Source organism: Lepisosteus platostomus, chromosome 28, assembly GCF_059453375.1.
Source record: "Lepisosteus platostomus isolate fLepPlt1 chromosome 28, fLepPlt1.hap1, whole genome shotgun sequence".
NCBI lineage: Eukaryota > Metazoa > Chordata > Actinopteri > Semionotiformes > Lepisosteidae > Lepisosteus > Lepisosteus platostomus.
The window spans coordinates 7,894,858-7,916,462 of NC_142638.1; the positions used below are offsets into that span (position 1 = coordinate 7,894,858).

A 21,605-nucleotide genomic window follows, 5' to 3' on the forward strand; every position below is an offset into this window, starting at 1 on the left:
GTTATGTGAGGGATCTTCACGCACGAAGCCTGCAAAATCTACAATATTTACAGGAGATGCAGTCTGTTGTTCGCTCGCCAGGGCTAGGCAGAGTTGCTGGGCGGTATTTCTTCCATGGCATAAAATAAGGAGAAGGGGTCGCTCAGGTAAGTGTCCTTAACAGGATTCAAGAAATCGTCGCTGAAATACCCAAAATACTCGAAAACACTTCGTTAAGAAAAGGCTTCATAGATCGGCGCAGTTAAATGGGGGTATGCATGAGTGACTATAAATGTAAGAAGGGTTTCTCTGTTGTAACTGTATTTAACATAACGCAGTATGATTTCGAACTTTTTTTCTTCAGTAGTGTCCTCATTGATCAGATTTTGCCAGGGGGAGTTCTTAAAATTTATATATTTTTTTTACCAACATAGCCGCGACCTGGTACTCCGAATCCTCCAGCTCTGTATTCGGTCGTAGCTGCAGACTGGTACCGAGTCCGTTGACGTGCTTTAGCCCTTCCAGCGCATAGTTATGCCAGGGTCAGATTTATAATAATTGCTTACACCAATAGCGCTTTTCTAGACACTCCACACAAAGCGCTGTACACGTAATGAGGACTCCCCTCCACCAACACCAGTGTGCAGCCCCCACCTGGATGATGCACCAGTACGCTCCCCACACACCAGCTCTCAGTGGGGAGGAGAACAGAGTGATGAAGCCAATTTAAACATCACTACTGGGACGCGAAACAGACAAAACACGTTCGGTTCAGTTTCACCCAAGGAGTCTGCGCTGACGAGACAGATGTTATTTTTCAAGCTGTCGCATATTCTCTTATTCTCTTTCTTCGTGGGCAAAGAGCTGACACTTTTCTGTGGGTGTAACTATTGTAAACTTAGACCCTTCCTGCGGCAACTGCAAACTGCTGAAATGGTTTCTTTACAATGTATTCGGCCAATACGAAGAAAGTCTAATTTCTCCAAGTGTTAGACAAACACATTTCTCGTGGTAAAAAAAAAAAATGGAGCTAAATGTGGAATCTGGAATCTCTACTGGAATTCTAGACAGGAAAACAGCTGCGCTACCTTTCAGCCTGGTTATCTTTACATCCATCTTCTGGAATCGATTAGCGGCTGGAATTTAAGACGCTTTGGTTTGAAAGCGGCAACCAAAGAACTTTTCTTGATCACAGTTTAATTCACTGAAACGATGATCAGTACGAAAACGTGCTTATAGTAATAATTTTGACTACCACAGTGTAACAAAAAAAATCTACGTACAAAAAGGAAATGTCAAGTCTGTACATCTTTCACTTCGGTGATCGAGAGGCTTTGCAACAGAATCCACGTATCCCGCGCTTGTTGTTAACATGGCTTTAACAAGGCCCACGCCACAGGCACAGCCCCGCCACGCGAAAACACGTTACAAAACACGAAAATCAAAACCGAGCCGGCGAACATCTGAAGTAATAGACACTAGGTGGCGCTTATGTAGCACGTACGTGAAGGAGGGAAAGCGAAAGTGTCCGCAGCTCTTACCTGCAGCTTTGAATAACGAGTTCCGCTACTATCGAGGTACTGATGTTTTTGTCATGATGAATATTCCGTGGGAACGTGGGGCAAAATAAAGGGAAAGATATGAAGATGCAACCGAAATAAGCACGGAACTTAATCTCCGCAATAGCTCTTATTTCCTTAAGTAACTCGATTAACTTCAATAGTCTTATCTTGCTAATTGCGCACCGCTGAGCGCCCGTATTGTGAATGTATCTTCCACCCTGCAGGAACACACAGAGGGAGTTATTCACATACTCCACGGTACAGGCATAAATCCCTCCTCTCCTCACCGGTCCCCAATGATACATTTAAATCAGGAACCCAGCCTTCAATTAATTCACCAGTTTATTAATCAACCAATCAATGAAACAGTGAAGAGGTGGGTGCCCTCGTGTAGTAGTATCACGACGTCAGCAAGGTTCACGTGATACCCACAGTCACTAGCGACTGCACACGGCCTGTGGAAAAATAAACCTCCTGTACAAAAACAAAATCTAATATAAATAAAGAAAAGAGAAAGAGATTTTTTTTTCTCTTCACAGAACTGAATGCATCGCCAAACATCAGGAAGGAATGTTTTGAAAACAGAACGAAATCCAAAAGCTTTTTTCAGTTCAATGCCCGTGTTGCGCAGGAGAAAAATCAGGGGACGACGGTGTGAAATATCCGCTCACCCGTTTTCTAACAGCTCCTTCCAATCCAGTGTTGGCAAGGTACACCCTGGACGGGACGACAGTCCATCGCAGGACACACACAGACACAAACACATATTCACACCAGGGCCACTTTTCCAGGAATCCAATCATCCTTAAACCAGTATGTATTGAAACTGGGGGAGAATACCACAGCACACGGAGGAACCTCAGGGAAAACATACAAACACCACGAAGGTAACGCCCCAGGTCTGGTGTTGAACTCAGGCGCACTACCACTGGGCCACCTTGTCACCGGTGTGAAACCTGCTCATTAAAATGAATTCTTATTAAACGGCGAATCATTGACTGGCACACGCGAACACAAACCAGGACGAAGTAGTTTATAACTCTTAAGATAAATGTTAAGAAACATGTTATACTTTATTCTGCTTACATGGGCAGTAACACGTTGATGTATTATATGTGTTTGGGTGTCAGTGAACCTTCTAGGTGGTGTATTACAAGAGAGCTCTGTTCTGTTGCAGTGATTGATTTTCAGTTTCCTGCCGAAATTAAATCGAGAACCCCATAATCAATACATATTTATTCATGGATCACCTAGTTGAGAAACCAGATGTTTTGTGTCCAGTAGCTTCCGACGAGCTCTTCTTTATTCTTCTGGAGGTGGGGGGTGTATTTGTGAAAGAGCCCCCAAAAAAGCAACTGATACAATCTTCTCTCCTCTGTGTCCGACAACCGTGGAGCGGTGGCTCTGTGGCTCAGGATCTGAGCCTGTGGCTGGAAAGTTGCCGGTTTGTATCCCGCGACCGGCAGAGGAATCCTACTCTGTTGGGCCCCTGAGCAAGGCCCTTAACCCCAGCTGCTCCAGGGGCGCCGTATAAATGGCTGACCCTGAGCTCTGACCCCAGACTTCTCTCTCTGTGTGACTCATGGAGAGCAAGCTGGGGTCTGCGACAAGACAAATTCCTAATGCAAGAAATTGGCCAATAAAGAGATTTCTTATCTCTTATCTGCGCATTAAGTCGCACTGAAGCAGGTGTTAGAGAGGAGTTGGATATCAGCTTCGGGAGGCTGGGCAGAGCAGAGTTTTTTCAACGCTGTGTTCTGCAGTTTATTTTCTGTCAGGGAGAAGCGCAGATTAGTATTCGATTTTTTTTTTAGAAGAAGGACTTTATACACCTGCTTGCCTTTTTCGAAAATGCGTGGGGTGAAAGATGGGTTAAATAAATGCGCATCAAACGCCATATACTTCTTGTTTCGGTAGTGGACATCACTAAACTGACCATCGCTAAAACTCATTTACTAGTTTTCGAAGTGTGGGTCTGACCTTGTGTTCTGGGTGTGATGGAGGCATCGTCAGCGTGCAGGGCGGTTGTGCATTTTGTACAAGTGTGGTGTGATATTACGTTATCCCATGAAATCACGCACCCCTACAACTCGGTTAATTCCGCAGGGCCAGAAGTCTTTTTCGAGGATCAGCCAATCAGTAAATCAAGTCTGATGTCTTCACCGGTTGCTGCCTCTCTGCTAATTCTTCCCTTAAAAAAGTTCCTTTTTAAGTTTTAATTGGGTCGATTTATCCGTTTACGTATTGCCCGAATTGCACTTATACTTAGATGATGTAGGAAGGGGTCTCTGGTACCTTGAAAATGCTTTTCTTTCGTCTACAGTCTCCGAAAATGATGACTTTTCTGTCTGTTCGATGTGGTTTTGTTGGATTGTAGGGAAACGAAACGCAGGGATAATTGACGTCGACGTTATTTCAGACCTCAATTAACGACCCAATTCGTTTGAAGGTGACATCGCTGCAGCCTTGGCGCTGCCACATATCGAAAGCCGCTGTGGTTCAGAGCGAAAGCGCTCCGGCCTTTCTGTGCTTCTCCACACCGCAAAACGTCATTAAAAGACACCTGTAGCGGATACCGGGGGAATTCGATCTAACGCGTCAAGCACCCCAACCGGTGTCTCCCTCTTAGGAATCTCGGATTCTCGATTATAGGTGCTAGAAAAGGAGAGCACTATTTTAGTCAATTTAACGTTTTCAACAGCTACCACATTGCATCAGATTTTAATAGATCGATCAACTTTGATGATACAATACTTAATTCAGGGCTCTGTCAATATCAGCAGGCTCTTCAGGTCCTTAGGCACCAAAACAGCCCCCAATCACCAAGCTGGACGGTCAGGACGATGGTCTTCCTCTTGGTTTTCAAAACAATGAAACATTTCTCCTTGTGGCTAAAAAGGCCAACTGTTGCCCCGATCTGTCCAGAGAACATCCTTCCAGCCTTTTGGATGCTCCTAAGCAAACCTCAGTTGGATGGCAGAATTCTTTTAAGAGGGAAAGAATATCCTCCCATCATTACCCTTAATATCCAGTCTTTTCCTGGGGATGAGGCAGGAGCACAGACTAGCCCAAGAGAGAGAGGTCTGCAGATTTTTTAATGAGATTCTGGGGTTCTCTGTGACTCCAAAGGTACAGTCACTGTGATCCTGAATTTTTTTCCCATTTGTAGATTATTTGCCTGATAGTATGGTGGCTTGTGGGAGCCCTGTATGTTTGGAAATAGTTTTGTTACCCTCTTCAGTCTGATGAATGTCAACTACTCTTTTTCTTAGATCATCTGAAATCTTTTTTGTAATTATTTCACCATGTTTCTACTTACCTGTGTGGTGAAGACCAAAGTCACAATGTTTCTGACAATTTAAAAACTCAGTTCTAAACTACTTGATTCTAGTTACTCCCTTAATTGTACTAAGTAAACTTAAGGGTTTATTTATCATTTAACCTACAAGGATTCTTGATAATTCACAGTTTCCTACTTTATATACCATCCATACATTTTCTAACTACTTCTTCCAATTCAGGGTTGGTGAGGAGCCAGAGTCTAAAGGACATAAGGGAGGTTACACCCTGGATGGGACACCAGTCCACTGCAAGGCAGACACAGACACAAACATGCACACGAGAGCCAATTAACCCACCTGTATGCTTTTGATTGTGGTAGGAAACCAGAGCACCAGGAAGAAACCCACACAAACAACATGCAGACTCCACACAGACAGGTCTGGAATTGATCCCAGGCCCCCAGAGCTGCAGGGCAGTAATACTAACCACTGCATCGCTGTGCTTTATACTGTCCCCCTTTGTACATCATCGTGTATCAAATATCATTACACTTGTAAATATAAACCCTTTCGGTTATTTAAGAAAAGACTGATTTCTATTAATCAAGGGTATTACTGAATTTGTAAATCCCATGATTATATTGGGGGTTCACAAACATTTTCTCTGCACCACGGGCATATGAGCTAAAAATAGAAAGTAATTTCTGCAAAAAAACCAAGTAAATGCTGCGACTAGTGTAGGTTTTTTTTAAACCTCTGTAGTTATATATTATAAAGATGAATGCACTCTGTTCAACACTAACCTGAGGGCGATCTACTGAAAACAGCTAAGATGCAGACCAAAATGTTCTTCTCGTTTGAACAGCCTTCACTAAATCAACATTTTCCTTATTGAAGAATTTCTCTATTTACAAGTAAATTATAAATTATGGGCATAATGATTCAGCAAAGGATTTTTTAAATCCACCTTGTGTTTAGCTTCGACACGCGATATTTGATCCGGGACTGCAAGCGGTTCAGATTTAAATTTGGAATACTTAATAGAGCATTCGTGTTCTGAAATAAATGATACGCTATTCTGGTCATCGGAAGTATTGCTACCTGATTCAACGCCGATTTTGTAATGCATATTCTTAATTTTTCTTTCTCCGGGGCTGGCCTTTTTCCAAAGAATTGTTTAAAGGATAAGACAGGTGGATATTTGTCAATTGTTATCCAAAGGTTAACACAGTATAAGAGCATTCAATTAAGAATGACCTATTCTTGTCAAATTGGTTCAACAAGCGATTCAATGATCAATGATTTATTGGCTAGCCCTAACAAATTTGCATGATTTCTATAAGATAAAGAAAACATTCTTCCCAGTTTGCATTTCCCGCAACAGTAGATATTGAAACAGACACTTGATACTAGACAAATAAAAAGATGCAATTTCTAAAAACCTGCCAGGTGTCCAAAACACGTCAATCTTCAATAACGACATTTTTCCTGGGTCCTAATTACCTTGGAATTACTTCATTTTTCGAATTAATTAGTTGGAAAATAGTCTAATCGACTCAACAGCTGTAGAATAAATAATGCAACGTTTCCATAACGTTACCATATCCCATATTTATTTTTAAACTTTTGTGTTAATGAAACGTATTACCGTGTATTATTTCCATGAATCCGTTCGGGACTGTGCAATCTGCCTGTTTTGCACAGTACAGGAACTGAAAGCAGATACATGATTTACAATTAGAAAAAGGAACCACATTGCAGATCTCCTCTCTGTATTTTCTAACTTTCCAACCACACGTAGAGGTTTAATTTGTTTAATTAAAAATCGTGTTTTTGTTAAGATATGAATGGATTTATTTTGAATTTATTCTAGACTGTGAATGCATTTTCGATTTTAAAAGTCAGAGGGCAGTTTGAAACTGCATAAGTGAAAATGCAGAAAGACTGAAACACAAATTGGACATTTCCCAACCACATTCAAAAATAGTTTTGAAACGTATGGAAAGGTGTATGGCTTTATAAACCTGGCTGGTGCACTCTAGAAAATCATAAATCGGAGTTTTACTACTTGGGCTACAGATTAATATTAATTCATCAAATCTGTATTTCAGATCAGAGTAGATTATATCCTTCTATATATTTATTTGCTTTGATTAATATCCGACTCTTGCTAAATGGCTCTGCAGAAATTAGTGACGCTCAGCCTGGTTCTGTTTCTCTCTGTGGAAACGCAGTCTCTGAAATGCACTTGGTTGGAGCATCAACTGGGAAACATAAACGACAAAAGTATCCAGGCTTTGGAGAAAATGGTAATACATCTTAACTAAGAAGCTCCACTCCGAATATAATTTTTAGATTCTGTAGTTTATTTTTCCGTTGTACTTAATTTGTTGTTTTTTTCCCCTCTAGGGTGGAGGTTTCCCGGTGGAGTGCGTTTCACAAATTATCACCACATTCCCAGTGGATGCTTTCAAGACAGCTGAAAATGCCAAGGTTAACATTTTTTTAAACTTCAGTTCGATGAAATCAGAACACATTTCGGCTTCAAGTGCTGGTGGATTATAAATACTCTACAAGCACATACGTATATTCCAGCGTGCATTAGTAATAATTGTTGTTGTTTTTTTCTTCCAGAACGAAGATATTGTACTCACTGGACTAGAGACCATGAGATGCGTGCACAACATCTTCAACAAGACTGGGCACCCTGCGACCTGGGAAATCTCTGAACTGGAACGTTTCCAAGGCCTCCTCTACCGCCAGATCAGACAGCTGACACTTTGCGTAAGTATCTCTTACTGCGTTCGCTCCTCTGTCATTTTAAATGTTATGTGTATACATTATCACACTGAACTATCGCACGATAGAACATGTTCAGAATTTTGTGGGTTTAGTTAACTCCAGAATGAAATCTGCTCCGCATTTTTTGAAACTGTAATGGAAGGCTCCACTAAAAGCGAGAAACCGATAGATGGAGAGAATGCAGTGTTGTTATGTAACCTGTGATTCTTGAACCTTAGCTGTCCAGACACTGATCAGACTGTGACACGGAGATGTGAGATTTTTGTTCCTTGTCCTTTGCAGGCAGGGAGCGAAATGAAATTCTCCGGAGAACCGAATCGCCTCGGCGTCAGCGTGGTTCTGAAGACAAGCTTCGCCAAGCTGGAGAAGGTCCTGAGAGATAAGGTACCCAATCTGCGAATCATCCGGAACAGGTTTTATTCCTATGATGTGACTTGGTGTCGAGGTGTAGTTGCTTTGTAGTGCAACAAGCATTTCTCATCAATGTCAGTGACAGTGCGAGATACAGCTTCTCTCTTTCTGCCGGGCTCCAGCACTGCAGCACAGCTGTGCTGGAAACGGACGTGATCACCCACGTGACTTTTTAAGACTCGTGTTCTCACCCCCCAGGACTACAGCTACTGCGCGTGGGAGAGCGTGAGGAGGGACCTCCGTCGCGCACTGGAGCAATTTCAGGAATTCCTAGAGAGCAACAAGAAGTAAAGATGAAACTCCATGAAGAAGAAAGAATTCCTAACCCACGGCCCATGTCAAAGAAGCCTATGATTATTTATTTTATTTAAAAAAATATTTATTTTATTTATATATTATTTTTTTATATTTATTTTCGATGTTTCTCGATGTATATTTGTGATGACTTTTTTTAAACAATTGCAATCTGAATTTTAAATAAAAAAATGTTACATGCACTTTCTATGACATGGTATGTTCATTTTGTCAGTGCTCCATATAGCCTCGTAGTCCATGACGTGCTTTCGGGGCAGGTCGCTGCGTGCTTTGAATGTCTTTGTCAAAACTGTGTAACAGTTTCAATACAAACAGTATCTGAAAGCCTATTCTTTGAATTATGGTGGTAAAGACTAAAACTCTCCAGCTGTCATGAGTTTGCCCGGCTCCTGGCCTACAACCTTCAGAAGGGCTGAGCGCTACCGCTGCGTGACGCGCCGGTCGTACCGGAGGTTGTTTGGGGCGTCTTTCCGTCGCACCTTCATGACGTACCACAGTCCGATTCTCCTTTGGTCTGCACAATCTGAAGATGAAAATGAAAACTGCAACAATAACCACCCAAGGAATCTGCATAAACCATGCTTCTTCCCTGTCTGTATTATATTAACTGAAAATTAGTTTGGACAACTCTTGATTTACACTGCCTTCACTAACAAAGTTAAAGAGATAACATTTAAAGTGGTTTTTAGGTTTTAGCCCACTAAACCACCACTTTCTAGATTTACACAGGAACAAAATGATTCATGTGTATTGTATACGGGTGGAACAGAAACATTTATTTACCTGCATGTATATAAAGTTGTTCTGGATAGGCTTGCAAAACTTTAAGCAAATGTGAGATTTAAGGAGTCTGATGTTTGGTTATACTTTGCAAATGATATAATTACAGTAATATGGCACATGTTATAGTAAAAAACTGTATGTATAGTAAAATGTTAATATAGTAATGTGGAATAAGTTAGTAATCATATGATAATATGGAGAAAAAACATTTATAATGAATTTGTTATACATAATGGGCAAATATCACAGGCACAAAACAGAATTGTCTAATGCTACTGCCTCCTTTAATGCTTATGAGGTGGAAATGGAGTACAACTCAAACTGCACTAAAAATTTGAAAATTAAACAAAAAACAACTGATGTACAGTAATAATAATAGTAATAATAATAATAATTACAACACTTATATAGCACTTTTCCGGACACTCCACTCAAAGCTCTTTACAGGTAATGGGACTCCCCTCCACCACCACCAATGTGCAGCATCCACCTGGATGATGTGACGGCAGCCATAGTGCACGATAAATACCTTATTATACAAACCTCCTCTCTCTATTGCCTTCATTAGTAGTTCGGGTGGGGAGCTGCGTCAGCAGGCGTAGACTGCAAGGGAACAAGTAAAGGTTTATTCCAGGCGGAAAAGAAATTCACTTGAAGACAGACTCCACAGCCGAAACATTGTGTTTCTTTTCTGCTCTGGTCAGCGTGGAATAAACCGTTACTTGTTCCTTGATTAAGATCTAACCGAGAGAAGCGAGTTCAGTCTGAAACTGAGACCTGTGTCTCCTTCTCTAACCTGTCCCTAGTTTCCGGTCTCCTGTCCTTCCTGTCCCTCTCTTTCCCTTGGGCTATATATTTCCGGGTCTTGCACTCTGTCCGGGCTCAGCATTGATGTTTGGATGTCCTGAGACCCGCCTAGCACCAGGGCGCCCCACGTTCGCTCCCTGAGGGCATAGGTTTCTATACGGCATTCCTGAACTCTTTGCACTAATGAGCTCGGGCCTTTTTCCCGTCTCGCCGGTCTTTTTCTGCTCTCCTGCTCCCCACGGTTAGTCCCTTTGGACGTCCGTGACAACCTGCTACTGAGGGAGTAGATTATTCAATATCTATTGCACTATTATGTAACCTTATTTTGTAATTTTAATTTTATTATCCCCCCCGTGAGCTCGTAGAAAATACGTTTCATTGCCAACAACTACTGCTGCACGCTGTATTGTTGTGCGTTTGATCAATTGATTAGATAAGAGTGCAGGAGAAGAAGCAATAAACAGCAAGTCTGCATCCGTGGCCCTGATGTACTTGATATCTTTTCATATTTTTTTACTTTAAAACCAAATTAGTTTTACTGCGCTATACAATAACCCCAAATCACTTATCCTAATATTATGGAGTCTTAGGATATTAAAATAAGGCTGCAATCTACAATAGCAAGAGTGAGCACAGTGCTTAAGGAGCAAACTAAAAAGCAATTGAAATTAATCTTATCGGTCAAACGTTTTATTGTCAATTACTCGCTGACACTTATCCAGAGTGACTTACATTTGTACTAATTTTTACACATTTAGCAAACCGAACAGAGCAGATGCAAGCTGCTAGCTCAGGGTTAGAATGGTAGTGTCCCAGAGTGATTCTGAACATGCAACCCTCCAGTTATGCGTTCAGAGCCTCTAACGGTACTTTATAATGCAACTTATTTGCAACCTGGTGAAAATGCACAACTGTCGGTTTTGGCTTAAGCCGAGACACGGTTATGCAAGGAATCCGCAATGAAGAGATAGGTGGACCCTGTGCAGACGCACAGTAGGTAGGTGGGTGTGTCCAGGCAGGCGAACTCCGGAACGTCAGGCGAGATCGTGGTCGAGCATGAGAAAGGCGGTTCAAAATCCAGGAAGTACAAATAGAGGCGAACAGTCCGACTCGAAAGGCGAGGTCCAAAATAAGCGCTAGGTAGAGCTCTCTATGAGTAGACTCAATACCGAGCAGCAGGAAGCGGGTTTGAATGGCTTAAATACCGCTGCCCGCCGCACTGAAGGGCTTGTGGTGTTGAGTTAACGCGTGCGGCGGCGCTTGTGATTATCGCCTCGCTGCTCGCACTGGTGAGCTCTCCTGTGGGCTGGTCTGGGCAGGCTGGCGGTCGTGACAGGTCAAACCCTTTATTGGTTTAATACATAAAAAGATTCATAGTAAGTTTCGTTCGAACTGTTCGAACTGATTCCACCTCTTAAACATGGAGCTTAAACCACTGCGTTTTGTAAGTGAAATCGAATCCCAAACTTGTGACTAGACAGAAAATGCAAATATCTCAATGGAGCAACAGAGATCAACTGAGGTTTAAATGTATCTGATGAGCTGCAGGTGTGGGGGGTCACCGCCACTGGAAACCACTGCGCTAGAGGCACCGAACGTCACGGCTGACTGTGATACTCCATCCGGCTGAGTTAGGGGTTTACAGAGACCATACTTCAACCAAACCTGTTACCAAGCCCTTCCATTTCAGACAGCTTACCGATGATGCAATGCACCAACCAAGTATATCCTAAAAACCCCTTCGTAAATCAGAAAACTGACTCATTCCTGAAAAGAAAGCGTTGTAACGTTACCCAATTCACTAGCAGCACCGAGGCAGAGTTAGGAGCGGGGGAGGTGGGGATTCCGAGATGTCAGTTTAGAGGTTAGACTGCGGAAATAGAAAGCTAAAACCAATGTCTTAGACATTACACCTTTTAATCGGGGCTGTGGAGAAATGATAACATCACACAACAGAAACGGAACCCATCTGTATTGCCCGTGTGTTTCTGCAGCACCGACAGATTTTAAACACAGGCGGCGTCTGTTATGCTTCGCTTCAAATTCTTTATAATTTAGCGTATATTATCAGAGTGGGCATACAGTTCTGTGACACGTTGATGGTTTTGCTTTGCAGGCCACGTTCCGATCGATCTGTTTTTCAAAGGTCGTAACTGGATTGTCCACGCTGATCAACCAAGATGGAAACGTTTGCTCTTCTGCGTGGACAGAATGAAATAATTAGTCCGCTGTCACGAATTGCGTGACCCGCTGAAAATTGGTCTTCACGGGCTCTGTGTTCTGTGTTCACAACCCGATTCCGGCATTTAACATCGCCGATGTTTGCTTTAAAATTAAATAACGCATATAGACTCACTTCGGTTTTGACTAATTTCCCTGCCCAGTTAGCAGACGGCGGAGACGAAAGTGATTCACTTTCACCGAAGGGAAAAGTGCACGTTGAGCGGCCAGGTGAGAAACGGGAACCGAGAGAAAGTGTTGAAAGTCAGCGCGGTTCTCTCAAATTCAGAAAATGAAGCTGATCTTCGTGAGTCAGGCCTGGCAGCCAGGAGCTCCCGGCCATTTCTGCAGGAGGGAAAAAAGTAAAATGTGGATTAAAAAAAATCATAAGACACAAGGCAGAGGTGCACTATGTAGTTCACGCAAAAGAGTGTGGATAACAGTTGAAATGTGAGACCCTGAAAATAAACACTTTTTGTCATGTATTTTGCAAAGCAGGCCTACTATTGCTGTCGCAAAAATATCTCTATATATCTATATTATATTGTCAAGATTTATAACACCTAGCACGCCTGAGAGAAATTACATTTGTTGAACAAATCTGATCAATTGATATGAGGTTTGCCACACATAGCAGTACTCTTAACAACAACAACAACAACAACAACAACAACAACAATAATAATAATATCTATTATTATTATTATTATTATTATTATTATTATTAAGAATAGATGGTAGTACATTAGAATAGTAGTTATTGTATAAATTATAATAGTAGTTGTTATCATTAATTAGTAGTGGATTAGAATAATAATATCGTTATTAGTACTAAGGGCTATGCTCGTTTTTCTAAGTGGTCAAGATTATTTGAGAGTATTTTTTCCTGTACCTAATGTTGACATGTGTCTCTATATTGTAGCTGAAATAAATCTAGATTGATCGTGTCCTTGGCTTCTTGAAAGTAAGTACTTTATAGACATCACACAGCTGCCGTAGAACCGAAGCACGCCTTGGACAAAGGCAGAAACGTTTTGAAACCACTTTTAATACCCAATTAGAAAAAAAATCGATGTGCAAGACGCCACCTGAAAAATCCAAACCATGTATTTAGACATTTGCTTATTTGTCTATTTGAAATTTCCACTGCAACTCAACACCAACCACAACCGCAGCGCGTAGATCACTCCAGCAGCGAGATGATGTGATACGAAACTATTATGCCCGATCCTTAACTCTCTTCCCACTGTAGTCATCAAAATGTCGGCTTCAGAAACAGTTATTATGAGTAGATTAAGCGCGGTTTAATAATTAGTTCTGATTCATCTAAACGGGTTTAGCTTTATCGACAGGAAAACCCACTTTTTTTGTAAAATTCGAAAATTCGCGAAAACGGTTGGTCTTCTTATTTGCGTAGCATTTAATACGACAAGTCGGAAAACGCGGGTGATTCACGTTACGGTTTTGGACTAAATCAAGACCAAAACGCATCTAGAAAACAACTTGTCCCGGGACACTAAAACACAGATTGTCCGTCTTCTACATGACCGAGAGAGTGGTAAAAATAATGAAGAATTGGTCTGAGAGGAACATACACTACAAGATGTTTGCCAAAGTTCCTAGTTACATTATTCAGTGGTGTCATTTTAAAATTATATATATATTAATCAAGTAAATATAAATAAATTCAAAATTATTTTCATCACCTCACCCTTGTCGCTAAATAAAATACAATAGAGTGGTAAATGCTTTGAAACTGTTTCATTCATAATATTCATTCGTTTAAAACAAATGCATTAAAACGACCAAATTATTAAAAAAAGATGCAAGCTATAATACGCTAATCAATTAAATCAATGTAGCATTATATCAAAATAAACTGAGGAGTTGATAAATCTATCCGAAGCCCTTCGAAGAGCAATTCAATCAATATAGCAAAACATTACATTATTGATAAAAAGTACCTCAGAGTCTGATTGTTATCATTCAATTAAAATGTGACTACATGTAAGATTCACTTCGATCGAATAGCTGGAGTGTTTTAGTTTCTTGCCCGCAGTGAATTGATACTTACTGTACAATGAAGGCCGATGAATCTCATGAGATCGGGAAAGATAATAAAATAAAATGAGATTTGAGTGTCCCCTGAGATATTTTTTTTGGACACCCAGCACTCCTGTACATTTCAACAGAATGCAAAGAAAAACATTGCACATTATTCTTTTACCAAAAAAAAAAAAGAAAAACATTGCAATGTAACTTCAGCATGCAAGTCTTCACTGCAGGCCGCGACCTTTGCCATTTTAACAGCGCAAGACACAATTCCTGTTAAGTGTAAACGTTTTACGTTTCGAGTGTTGGTTGTGAACTTTTTGTGGTTATGTATTAAGCATGAATGGAGGTAAAGTGTATGCGACAAATATCGGCATATCAATCATTTCCTACCGGACAGTGGAAAATCTCCAGGTCTCCGTAGGATGAGGTCACGGTACTTCTCAAGCTGGCAATGGAATGAGTGACTTCGCTATAGACTATTTAATAGAACCGAACCATTATGCAGCACATTAATTTGCAGATTCTTAATCCATACGGTTGTCACACAATGGCACTGAAAGGCTTTCTCTGGCTGTGTGTTGTCTTCTGCCTCTCGCAGGCTTGGGCGATGCCTACGAGGTGCGCATTCAGGGAGCATCTGATTGAAGTCAGCCTGAATCTTCTCAAGGACATGGTGAGTCCGAAATCGACTGTTTCTAACCTGGAGATGAATATGCTACTTCTTAAAATTCGATCGGTTGAACGCTTCTGTATTGTTCTCTTGTACATTAAAGGGAGGACATTTCCCGAGAGAGTGCATCAAAGACAACGTGTTGATTACTTTCCCAGCGGAGGTGCTTACCGATGGCTCGCAGGTAAGGGCTGATTCTCTTACCCAAAATACCCGCCGAGCACAGGGACGGCCGTTCACACGTGTGGAGCATCAGAGGCGATTGGCAGATGTCAGTCAGCTCACACGCTGGCAGCGCTTGGAACACGGGTCTGCATTTTTTTTCCGGCTAACGTTTTGTTTTCTTCGTTCGCCCAAACTCAGAATGAAAACATCCAGCCGGTGGTTTACGAAACACTGAGGAGCGTTAACACCCTTTTTCAAAGCGAAGGCAGGCCGTCAACATGGGACCAAAGAAAGCTGGAGGATTTCCAGAGTGTTGTTTTTCGTCAGGTTTCCGACTTCAAGAAATGTGTAAGTTGCACTGAGGCGTGCTTCGAGTTACATTAGCCCCTTTCCCACACACGTTCTGAGATGACTCGACAAGTATGCTTTAGAGCGGTGGGTACTGACAAACAAGGTAAACTTAGTCATAACGTTTTTTAAAAATACAGAAAACAGGCTTTGCAGGATTTTTTAAAGCGAACGCTACTTTCAGCAGTAACTTGGAGAATTGTGTGTGGAAGTTGGATTCACAACAGCAGGACACGAGTGTGTACGGCTAAATGCACATGGTGACCGTGCACCGGATATACAGGAAGCCATATTTTATTAATTACGTGCGTTTTACGCTCTGCTTACTTTGAAAGCAAACGTCCATTTGAGGAATCCTGAGGTAAGGTGCAAACCACTAACCAGTCTTCTTATGATATGATATAACTATCTTCCATAGTTTTTCTAATCTTTGACAGCGAACGGATAACGTCGAAGCATTCCCTTAAGTTCCAGAACATATGCTAGGGGCTTTAAAAAGACCATTTTTTTTAAACTGGGCCTTGTTCGGCAAAGTAATTTGTGCAAGGTGCGGCGCGCTTCCAGTTCATAAAGGTCTCAAAAACGTCTTTTCAGGCTCTGAGGAATCGGACACGGAGAGAAACATCTTCTGCCAATAACTCGACGGTGCAGCTGAAGACCTACTTTAAGAAAATGGGACGTTTTCTGGAAGAAAAGGTACCGGCTTGCGTGAAATATCTTTTTTTTTTATAAAGCCAGTTAGCTTTTTTTAAAAGCGTGATTGCTTTTTACAAAATTCCCTTTGCGGACTTTTTTCGGCAGTCACGCGTGATTCGGGATGAGAGATCCGATCTGCTTCGTGTGTTAAATTGACAGGTCATCGCGTGTTTTCAATACATTTGGAGTTCAAATCTACCAAAGCAAACGACTGATGTTTGTAATCAGGCCATTGAATAGACGGGTCCTCTCATTTTAAAGGTTTATATCAGTCTGATTGCATTTAACCTGGTCAGAATTAGGAGCTCTAATGTTTTTGTAGGGTTGAGACTAATGTGGTCATTTCTGGTACGAATACAAACCCAACGGAGGATTTGTCTTTAAAACTTGAAAATATTACAAGGCGGGAAATCCTTAATCTTGGTTGCTCTGATGTCACGGTTTACTGATTCGCGGGTACTTTGTTCAAGAGAACGCAGTAATCTTCATTAGTCTAAGGCTTTAGCATAAACTCACTGACTACACCAAACTGGTGTAGATGAACATTATTCACTTCGAAAACACGCCTCGAGCACCTTTGTTTTAGCCACGCAGTATTTACTGCGTTCTAAATTGAGATTTCTTTGTTCCAGAATTACAGTTCCTGCGCCTGGGAAATCACAAGACAAAAACTCATACAGGCCATACAAGCCATTCTTGAAAAACAGCATGCAGTCGGAGCGCTCAACGTGGAACACTACTGAAGTTTTCGTTTTTGTAATATGAACATGTCAAAATATTTATTTTTTAACTAATATTTAAAGTCGTTCGTACTATTTATATAAATATTTATTGAAAGTTTTTAAATATACTCTACACTTTAAAAACTGGAAAAATTAAATTATTTATTTAGCTATGTTATTTATTTAACTTATTAAACATTTGAGTATATATGTAATGTATTCGTACTTTTAAATGAATAAATCGTGGCATACAAAATATCGCCCTGTGTTTGTGTTATTGAAATTGTACTTAATACACTACTGTACTGGACCAAGGACAACAAAATGTTTCTGGTTATTGAATTCTGTAACGCAAGGCGTCTTCCGGACATATTCAAGTCATAATTAGGACTGTGGTTTTTGGAAATAAGATAAGTCACTTCAATGTTTCTGATTACAAACAGATCGGGTGTCACCTCAACCATAGAAGGGATTGTCATAAAAGCAGCAGACAGAGGGGGCGCTCTGTAGTCGGGCTAAAAGATCAACTTTATGGCTGAAGCCGAAAACTGAAACCATATATTTCCCTCATCCCCAGGTCCCTACCAATCAGATGTATCCGCAATTTTATTACTGCTAATTACACCTATATTAGTAGTAATACTAATGAGTAATACTAACTCTTCTGAGCACACCAGGTAATGGGGCATCCACCTGGATGATGCAACGGAAGAACGCTCACCACACACCAGTTATCAGTGGGGAGGAGAACAGAGTGATGAATTGGGGGCTTATTAGGAGGTCATGATGGGTAAAGGCCAATGGGAAATGTGACCAGGACGCTGGTGGGTTACTTTTCAAGAAACGCCCTGGGATTTTCAATGACCACAGAGAGTCAGGAGCTCAGTTTAATCTTATACGACACCTTTTTACAGCATAGTGTCCCTGTCACTATACTGGGGCATTAGGACCCACATGGACTCCGGGGTGAGCATCACCTGCTGGCCCCACTAACACCTCTTCCTGCAGCAACCTTAGTGTTTCCCAGGAGGTCTCCCATCCAGGTACTGACCAGGCTCCCACCTGCTGAGCTCCAGTGGGCTGCCAGCTGTGAGCTGCAGGGCGATATGGCTGCTGGGTACGAGGAAGACACCAAATCATGCAAACACATAGATAGCTGGATGGAATTCTGCTTCTCCCCCCTGGACTGGCAGCTTTTGTAGATGTAAAGGCTGAAATCAAGACAAATCACATCAGACCTTTTTTCACCTTTAATAAGATCTTGTAACCAACAATATTTAAGTGGGAAAACAAACGGATCATTTTTAGGAAAAATAATTTAAAAATTACAAAAGCTTTACAAAATAAAAAAAAAACATTCATGTCCACTATATAAGAGTGCCTGAATCATTTCACCAACTTCCATTCATCTTTAAAATTCACTGTAAATGTGTCCTCCTCCACTCTCTTCTGTATCTTAGACACCCACCAATTCAAATGGCTGTCTGCTTTACAGCTCCTACCACCCCTAACACCCCCATAACTCGCCCCTTTCTCACCGTTCCTGTAGGAAGTCAAAGCCATTATAATGCACTTGGCCTTCATTGACCGGGGATACCCTTGACGATGTGTTGGACAGGGCCCTCAGCACTCGGAACATCAATCCAAGAGGGAAATCTCAGACCCAGGGCTGTATTCCACTGCTCATCCCTTCCACTCCACCTCCCTTTCTATTCCCAGGACCAGCCAAGCAAATTTCCCTATTTTACAGGATGACCCCGCAAATGGACCATTTTTCCAAATCCTACCGCCCATTATTACCTTATTCCATTGATCCCCTCTAATCTGCACCACCTTCTGACCACAGGTCCCCCAAACCACCATCCACATTTCCTGGAACAGAAAACTCTGTCACTTGCAAATACAATATGTGTCCAGTAGCACAATAACCCAGAGAACAGCTGCAGTACGTAGGAATCTCATTTACTGCATCTCTTGGTAGGTCTGACATTTCGTTTTTCTGGTCATTTTCTTCCTTCGATCAGGTGTATTCCCCACATCTGCAGATAAACCGTCTCCTGAAAACGAGACTTCATATCATCAGTCCTATGGACCTGCCAGGTGTGCAAAGCACGTCAGCATGACTTTGTTTTTCAGAGATCCCCCCATTCAATAACGTAATAGTCGGGTAATAATTACTTAGGAATTTCTTCGGTTTTCACATTAATTCTACGGAAAGCGTTTTTTTTCTCTCTCGGTAGATTTAGACCCAGTGCAAGTCTTATTAATAATTAATTGTTTATCATCTTCCATGTTAATTATTAAAAATCTTAGTAGGTGCAATTTATCGCTGTGAATTGTTTATTTCTAGTACTCCGTTCGGGACCATGTGCCGTAACTGTTTCGGAGCGGCAGGAGAGCGTGACTGTACAGTACAGGAACTGAAAGCAGAAAGATACAAGATTTACAATTAGAGAAAGAGACCACAGCATCGCAGCTCTCGTCTCTGTATTTTCTAACCGGGCAACAACAACAATGAAACAAAATTAGTTTGTTTAATTAGAAATCATCTTTGTGTTTAGATTTGAATCCAAAGGAGGGAAAGCAGATCTCAGACAAGCACATGTAGAAGAATTGAAACAGAAAATGGACATTCCCTAGCCATAAGAGGAAATCAACCAGAATTCTATGGAATACATAAAAAATACACTTATGTTTTGCATTGCACAGGTCGAAAGAGGTATGCTTTATAAGCCCGGCTGGTGCACTCTAGAAAATCATAAATCGGAGTTTTACTTCTTTGGCAGCAGGATTAACATTAATTAATCAAATCTGTATTTCAGATCAGAGTAGATTATATCCTTCTATATATTTATTTGCTTTGATTAATACCCGACTCTTGCTAAATGGCTCTGCAGAAATTAGTGACGCTCAGCCTGGTTCTGTTTCTCTCTGTGGAAACGCAGTCTCTGAAATGCACTTGGTTGGAGCATCAACTGGGAAACATAAACGAGAAAAGTATCCAGGCTTTGAAGGAAATGGTAATACATCTTAACTAAGAAGCTCCACTCCGAATATTAATTTTATATTCTGTTTATTTTTATATATAACTTAATTTCGTTTTATTTTCCTCTAGGGTGGAGATTTCCCGGTGGAGTGCGTTTCACAAATTATCACCACATTCCCAGTGGATGCTTTCAAGACAGCTGAAAATGCCAAGGTTAACATTTTTTTAAACTTCAGTTCGATGAAATCAGAACACATTTCTCAATACTCAATACTCTACAAGCACATATGTATATTCCAGCGTGCATTAGTAATAATTGTTGTTGTTTTTTTCTTCCAGAACGAAGATATTGTACTCACTGGACTAGAGACCATGAGGTGCGTGCACAACATCTTCAACAAGACTGGGCACCCTGCGACCTGGGAAATCTCTGAACTGGAACGTTTCCAAGGCCTCCTCTACCGCCAGATCAGACAGCTGACACTTTGCGTAAGTATCTCTTACTGCGTTCGCTCCTCTGTCATTTTAAATGTTATGTGTATACATTATCACACTGAACTATCGCACGATAGAACATGTTCAGAATTTTGTGGGTTTAGTTAACTCCAGAATGAAATCTGCTCCGCATTTTTTGAAACTGTAATGGAAGGCTCCACTAAAAGCGAGAAACCGGTAGATGGAGAGAATGCAGTGTTGTTATGTAACCTGTGATTCTTGAACCTTAGCTGTCCAGACACTGATCAGACTGTGACACGGAGATGTGAGATTTTTGTTCCTTGTCCTTTGCAGGCAGGGAGCGAAATGAAATTCTCCGGAGAACCGAATCGCCTCGGCGTCAGCGTGGTTCTGAAGACAAGCTTCGCCAAGCTGGAGAAGGTCCTGAGAGATAAGGTACCCAATCTGCGAATCATCCGGACAGGTTTTATTCTTATGATGTGACTTGGTGTCGAGGTGTAGTTGCTTTGTAGTGCAACAAGCATTTCTCATCAATGTCAGTGACAGTGCGAGATACAGCTTCTCTCTTTCTGCCGGGCTCCAGCACTGCAGCACAGCTGAGCTGGAAACGGACGTGATCACCCACGTGACTTTTTAAGACTCGTGTTCTCACCCCCCAGGACTACAGCTACTGCGCGTGGGAGAGCGTGAGGAGGGACCTTCGTCGCGCACTGGAGCAATTTCAGGAATTCCTAGAGAGCAACAAGAAGTAAAGATGAGACTCCATGAAGAAGGATAGTCTCCTTGATTCACTGGTGAATCCAGAAGCTGACTGAAAAAGTCAAAGAAATATTATTTATTTATATTATTTTATTCTATTATGTTTTCCCGCATAATGATGATCGATTGATCTGTTTATTTATTTAATTTATTATTTATTTATTTAATGTATTTACCATGACTGTGATCTAAGACCAGCAAACGCTTCATGAATTGCTTTTTATACTGAATGAACTAATTTGTTTTTTTTTTTTCAAATAAAAGAAAAGAGGCTACACTTCAGGTGTGTGTGTTGCGTGTTCAGTTTTTGACTTTCTGGTGTTGTATGCAAGTGTTGAGTCAGATGAGCTTTGCGTTAAGAATGCCGAGACGTTTTACACAGAAAGAACACAATATGAAAAAACCCTTTTTTCCCTACATTACTTGAGTGATGGTGGCGAGAAACCTCATTGCATCGTACAATTTAGATATTCACACATCTGAACCTCCTGACTGTAGAACAGGAGACTTCTTAGAACAAATCCCCTCAAGAGCTGTGGCAGACGTCTGAAACCGGGGATCGTGCTACTGAGACAGTAGATGCTCGGA

At 41.3% G+C, this 21,605-nt stretch overlaps 1 protein-coding gene and 1 long non-coding RNA gene across 3 annotated transcripts; one reads left to right on the forward strand and one right to left on the reverse strand.

Moving 5' to 3' along the window:
* Positions 1-6,192: 6,192 nt before the first annotated feature.
* LOC148638758 (uncharacterized) lies at positions 6,193-15,254 on the reverse strand. Of its 2 annotated transcripts, XR_015930954.1 has the most exons (5): positions 14,606-15,254; positions 10,210-12,505; positions 9,663-9,910; positions 8,798-8,873; positions 6,193-8,305 (listed from the first exon to the last, which is right to left on the reverse strand). It is a non-coding gene; the product is annotated as an uncharacterized LOC148638758 (long non-coding RNA). The 2 variants fall into 2 exon arrangements; XR_015930955.1 differs by lacking the exon at positions 6,193-8,305 and having other exon boundaries at positions 8,316-8,873; positions 9,677-9,910.
* Positions 14,763-17,056, forward strand: LOC148638759 (interferon alpha-21-like). The gene is made up of 5 exons (XM_088622927.1): positions 14,763-14,888; positions 14,989-15,069; positions 15,249-15,398; positions 15,993-16,094; positions 16,727-17,056. The coding sequence occupies exons 1-5, from the start codon at positions 14,763-14,765 to the stop codon at positions 16,835-16,837; spliced, it is 570 nt and encodes a 189-aa protein (XP_088479053.1). The 3' UTR covers positions 16,838-17,056.
* The last annotated feature ends 4,549 nt before the right edge of the window (positions 17,057-21,605 follow it).

Excerpts from the sequence above, each read along its gene's own strand:
- LOC148638759 (XM_088622927.1), top strand. The coding sequence starts at position 14,763 with ATGGCACTGAAAGGCTTTCTCTGGCTGTGTGTTGTCTTCTGCCTCTCG. Across the intron at positions 14,889-14,988 it reads TGAATCTTCTCAAGGACATG|GGAGGACATTTCCCGAGAGA; the intron begins GTGAGTCCGAAA and ends TGTACATTAAAG. Across the intron at positions 15,399-15,992 it reads TTTCCGACTTCAAGAAATGT|GCTCTGAGGAATCGGACACG; the intron begins GTAAGTTGCACT and ends ACGTCTTTTCAG.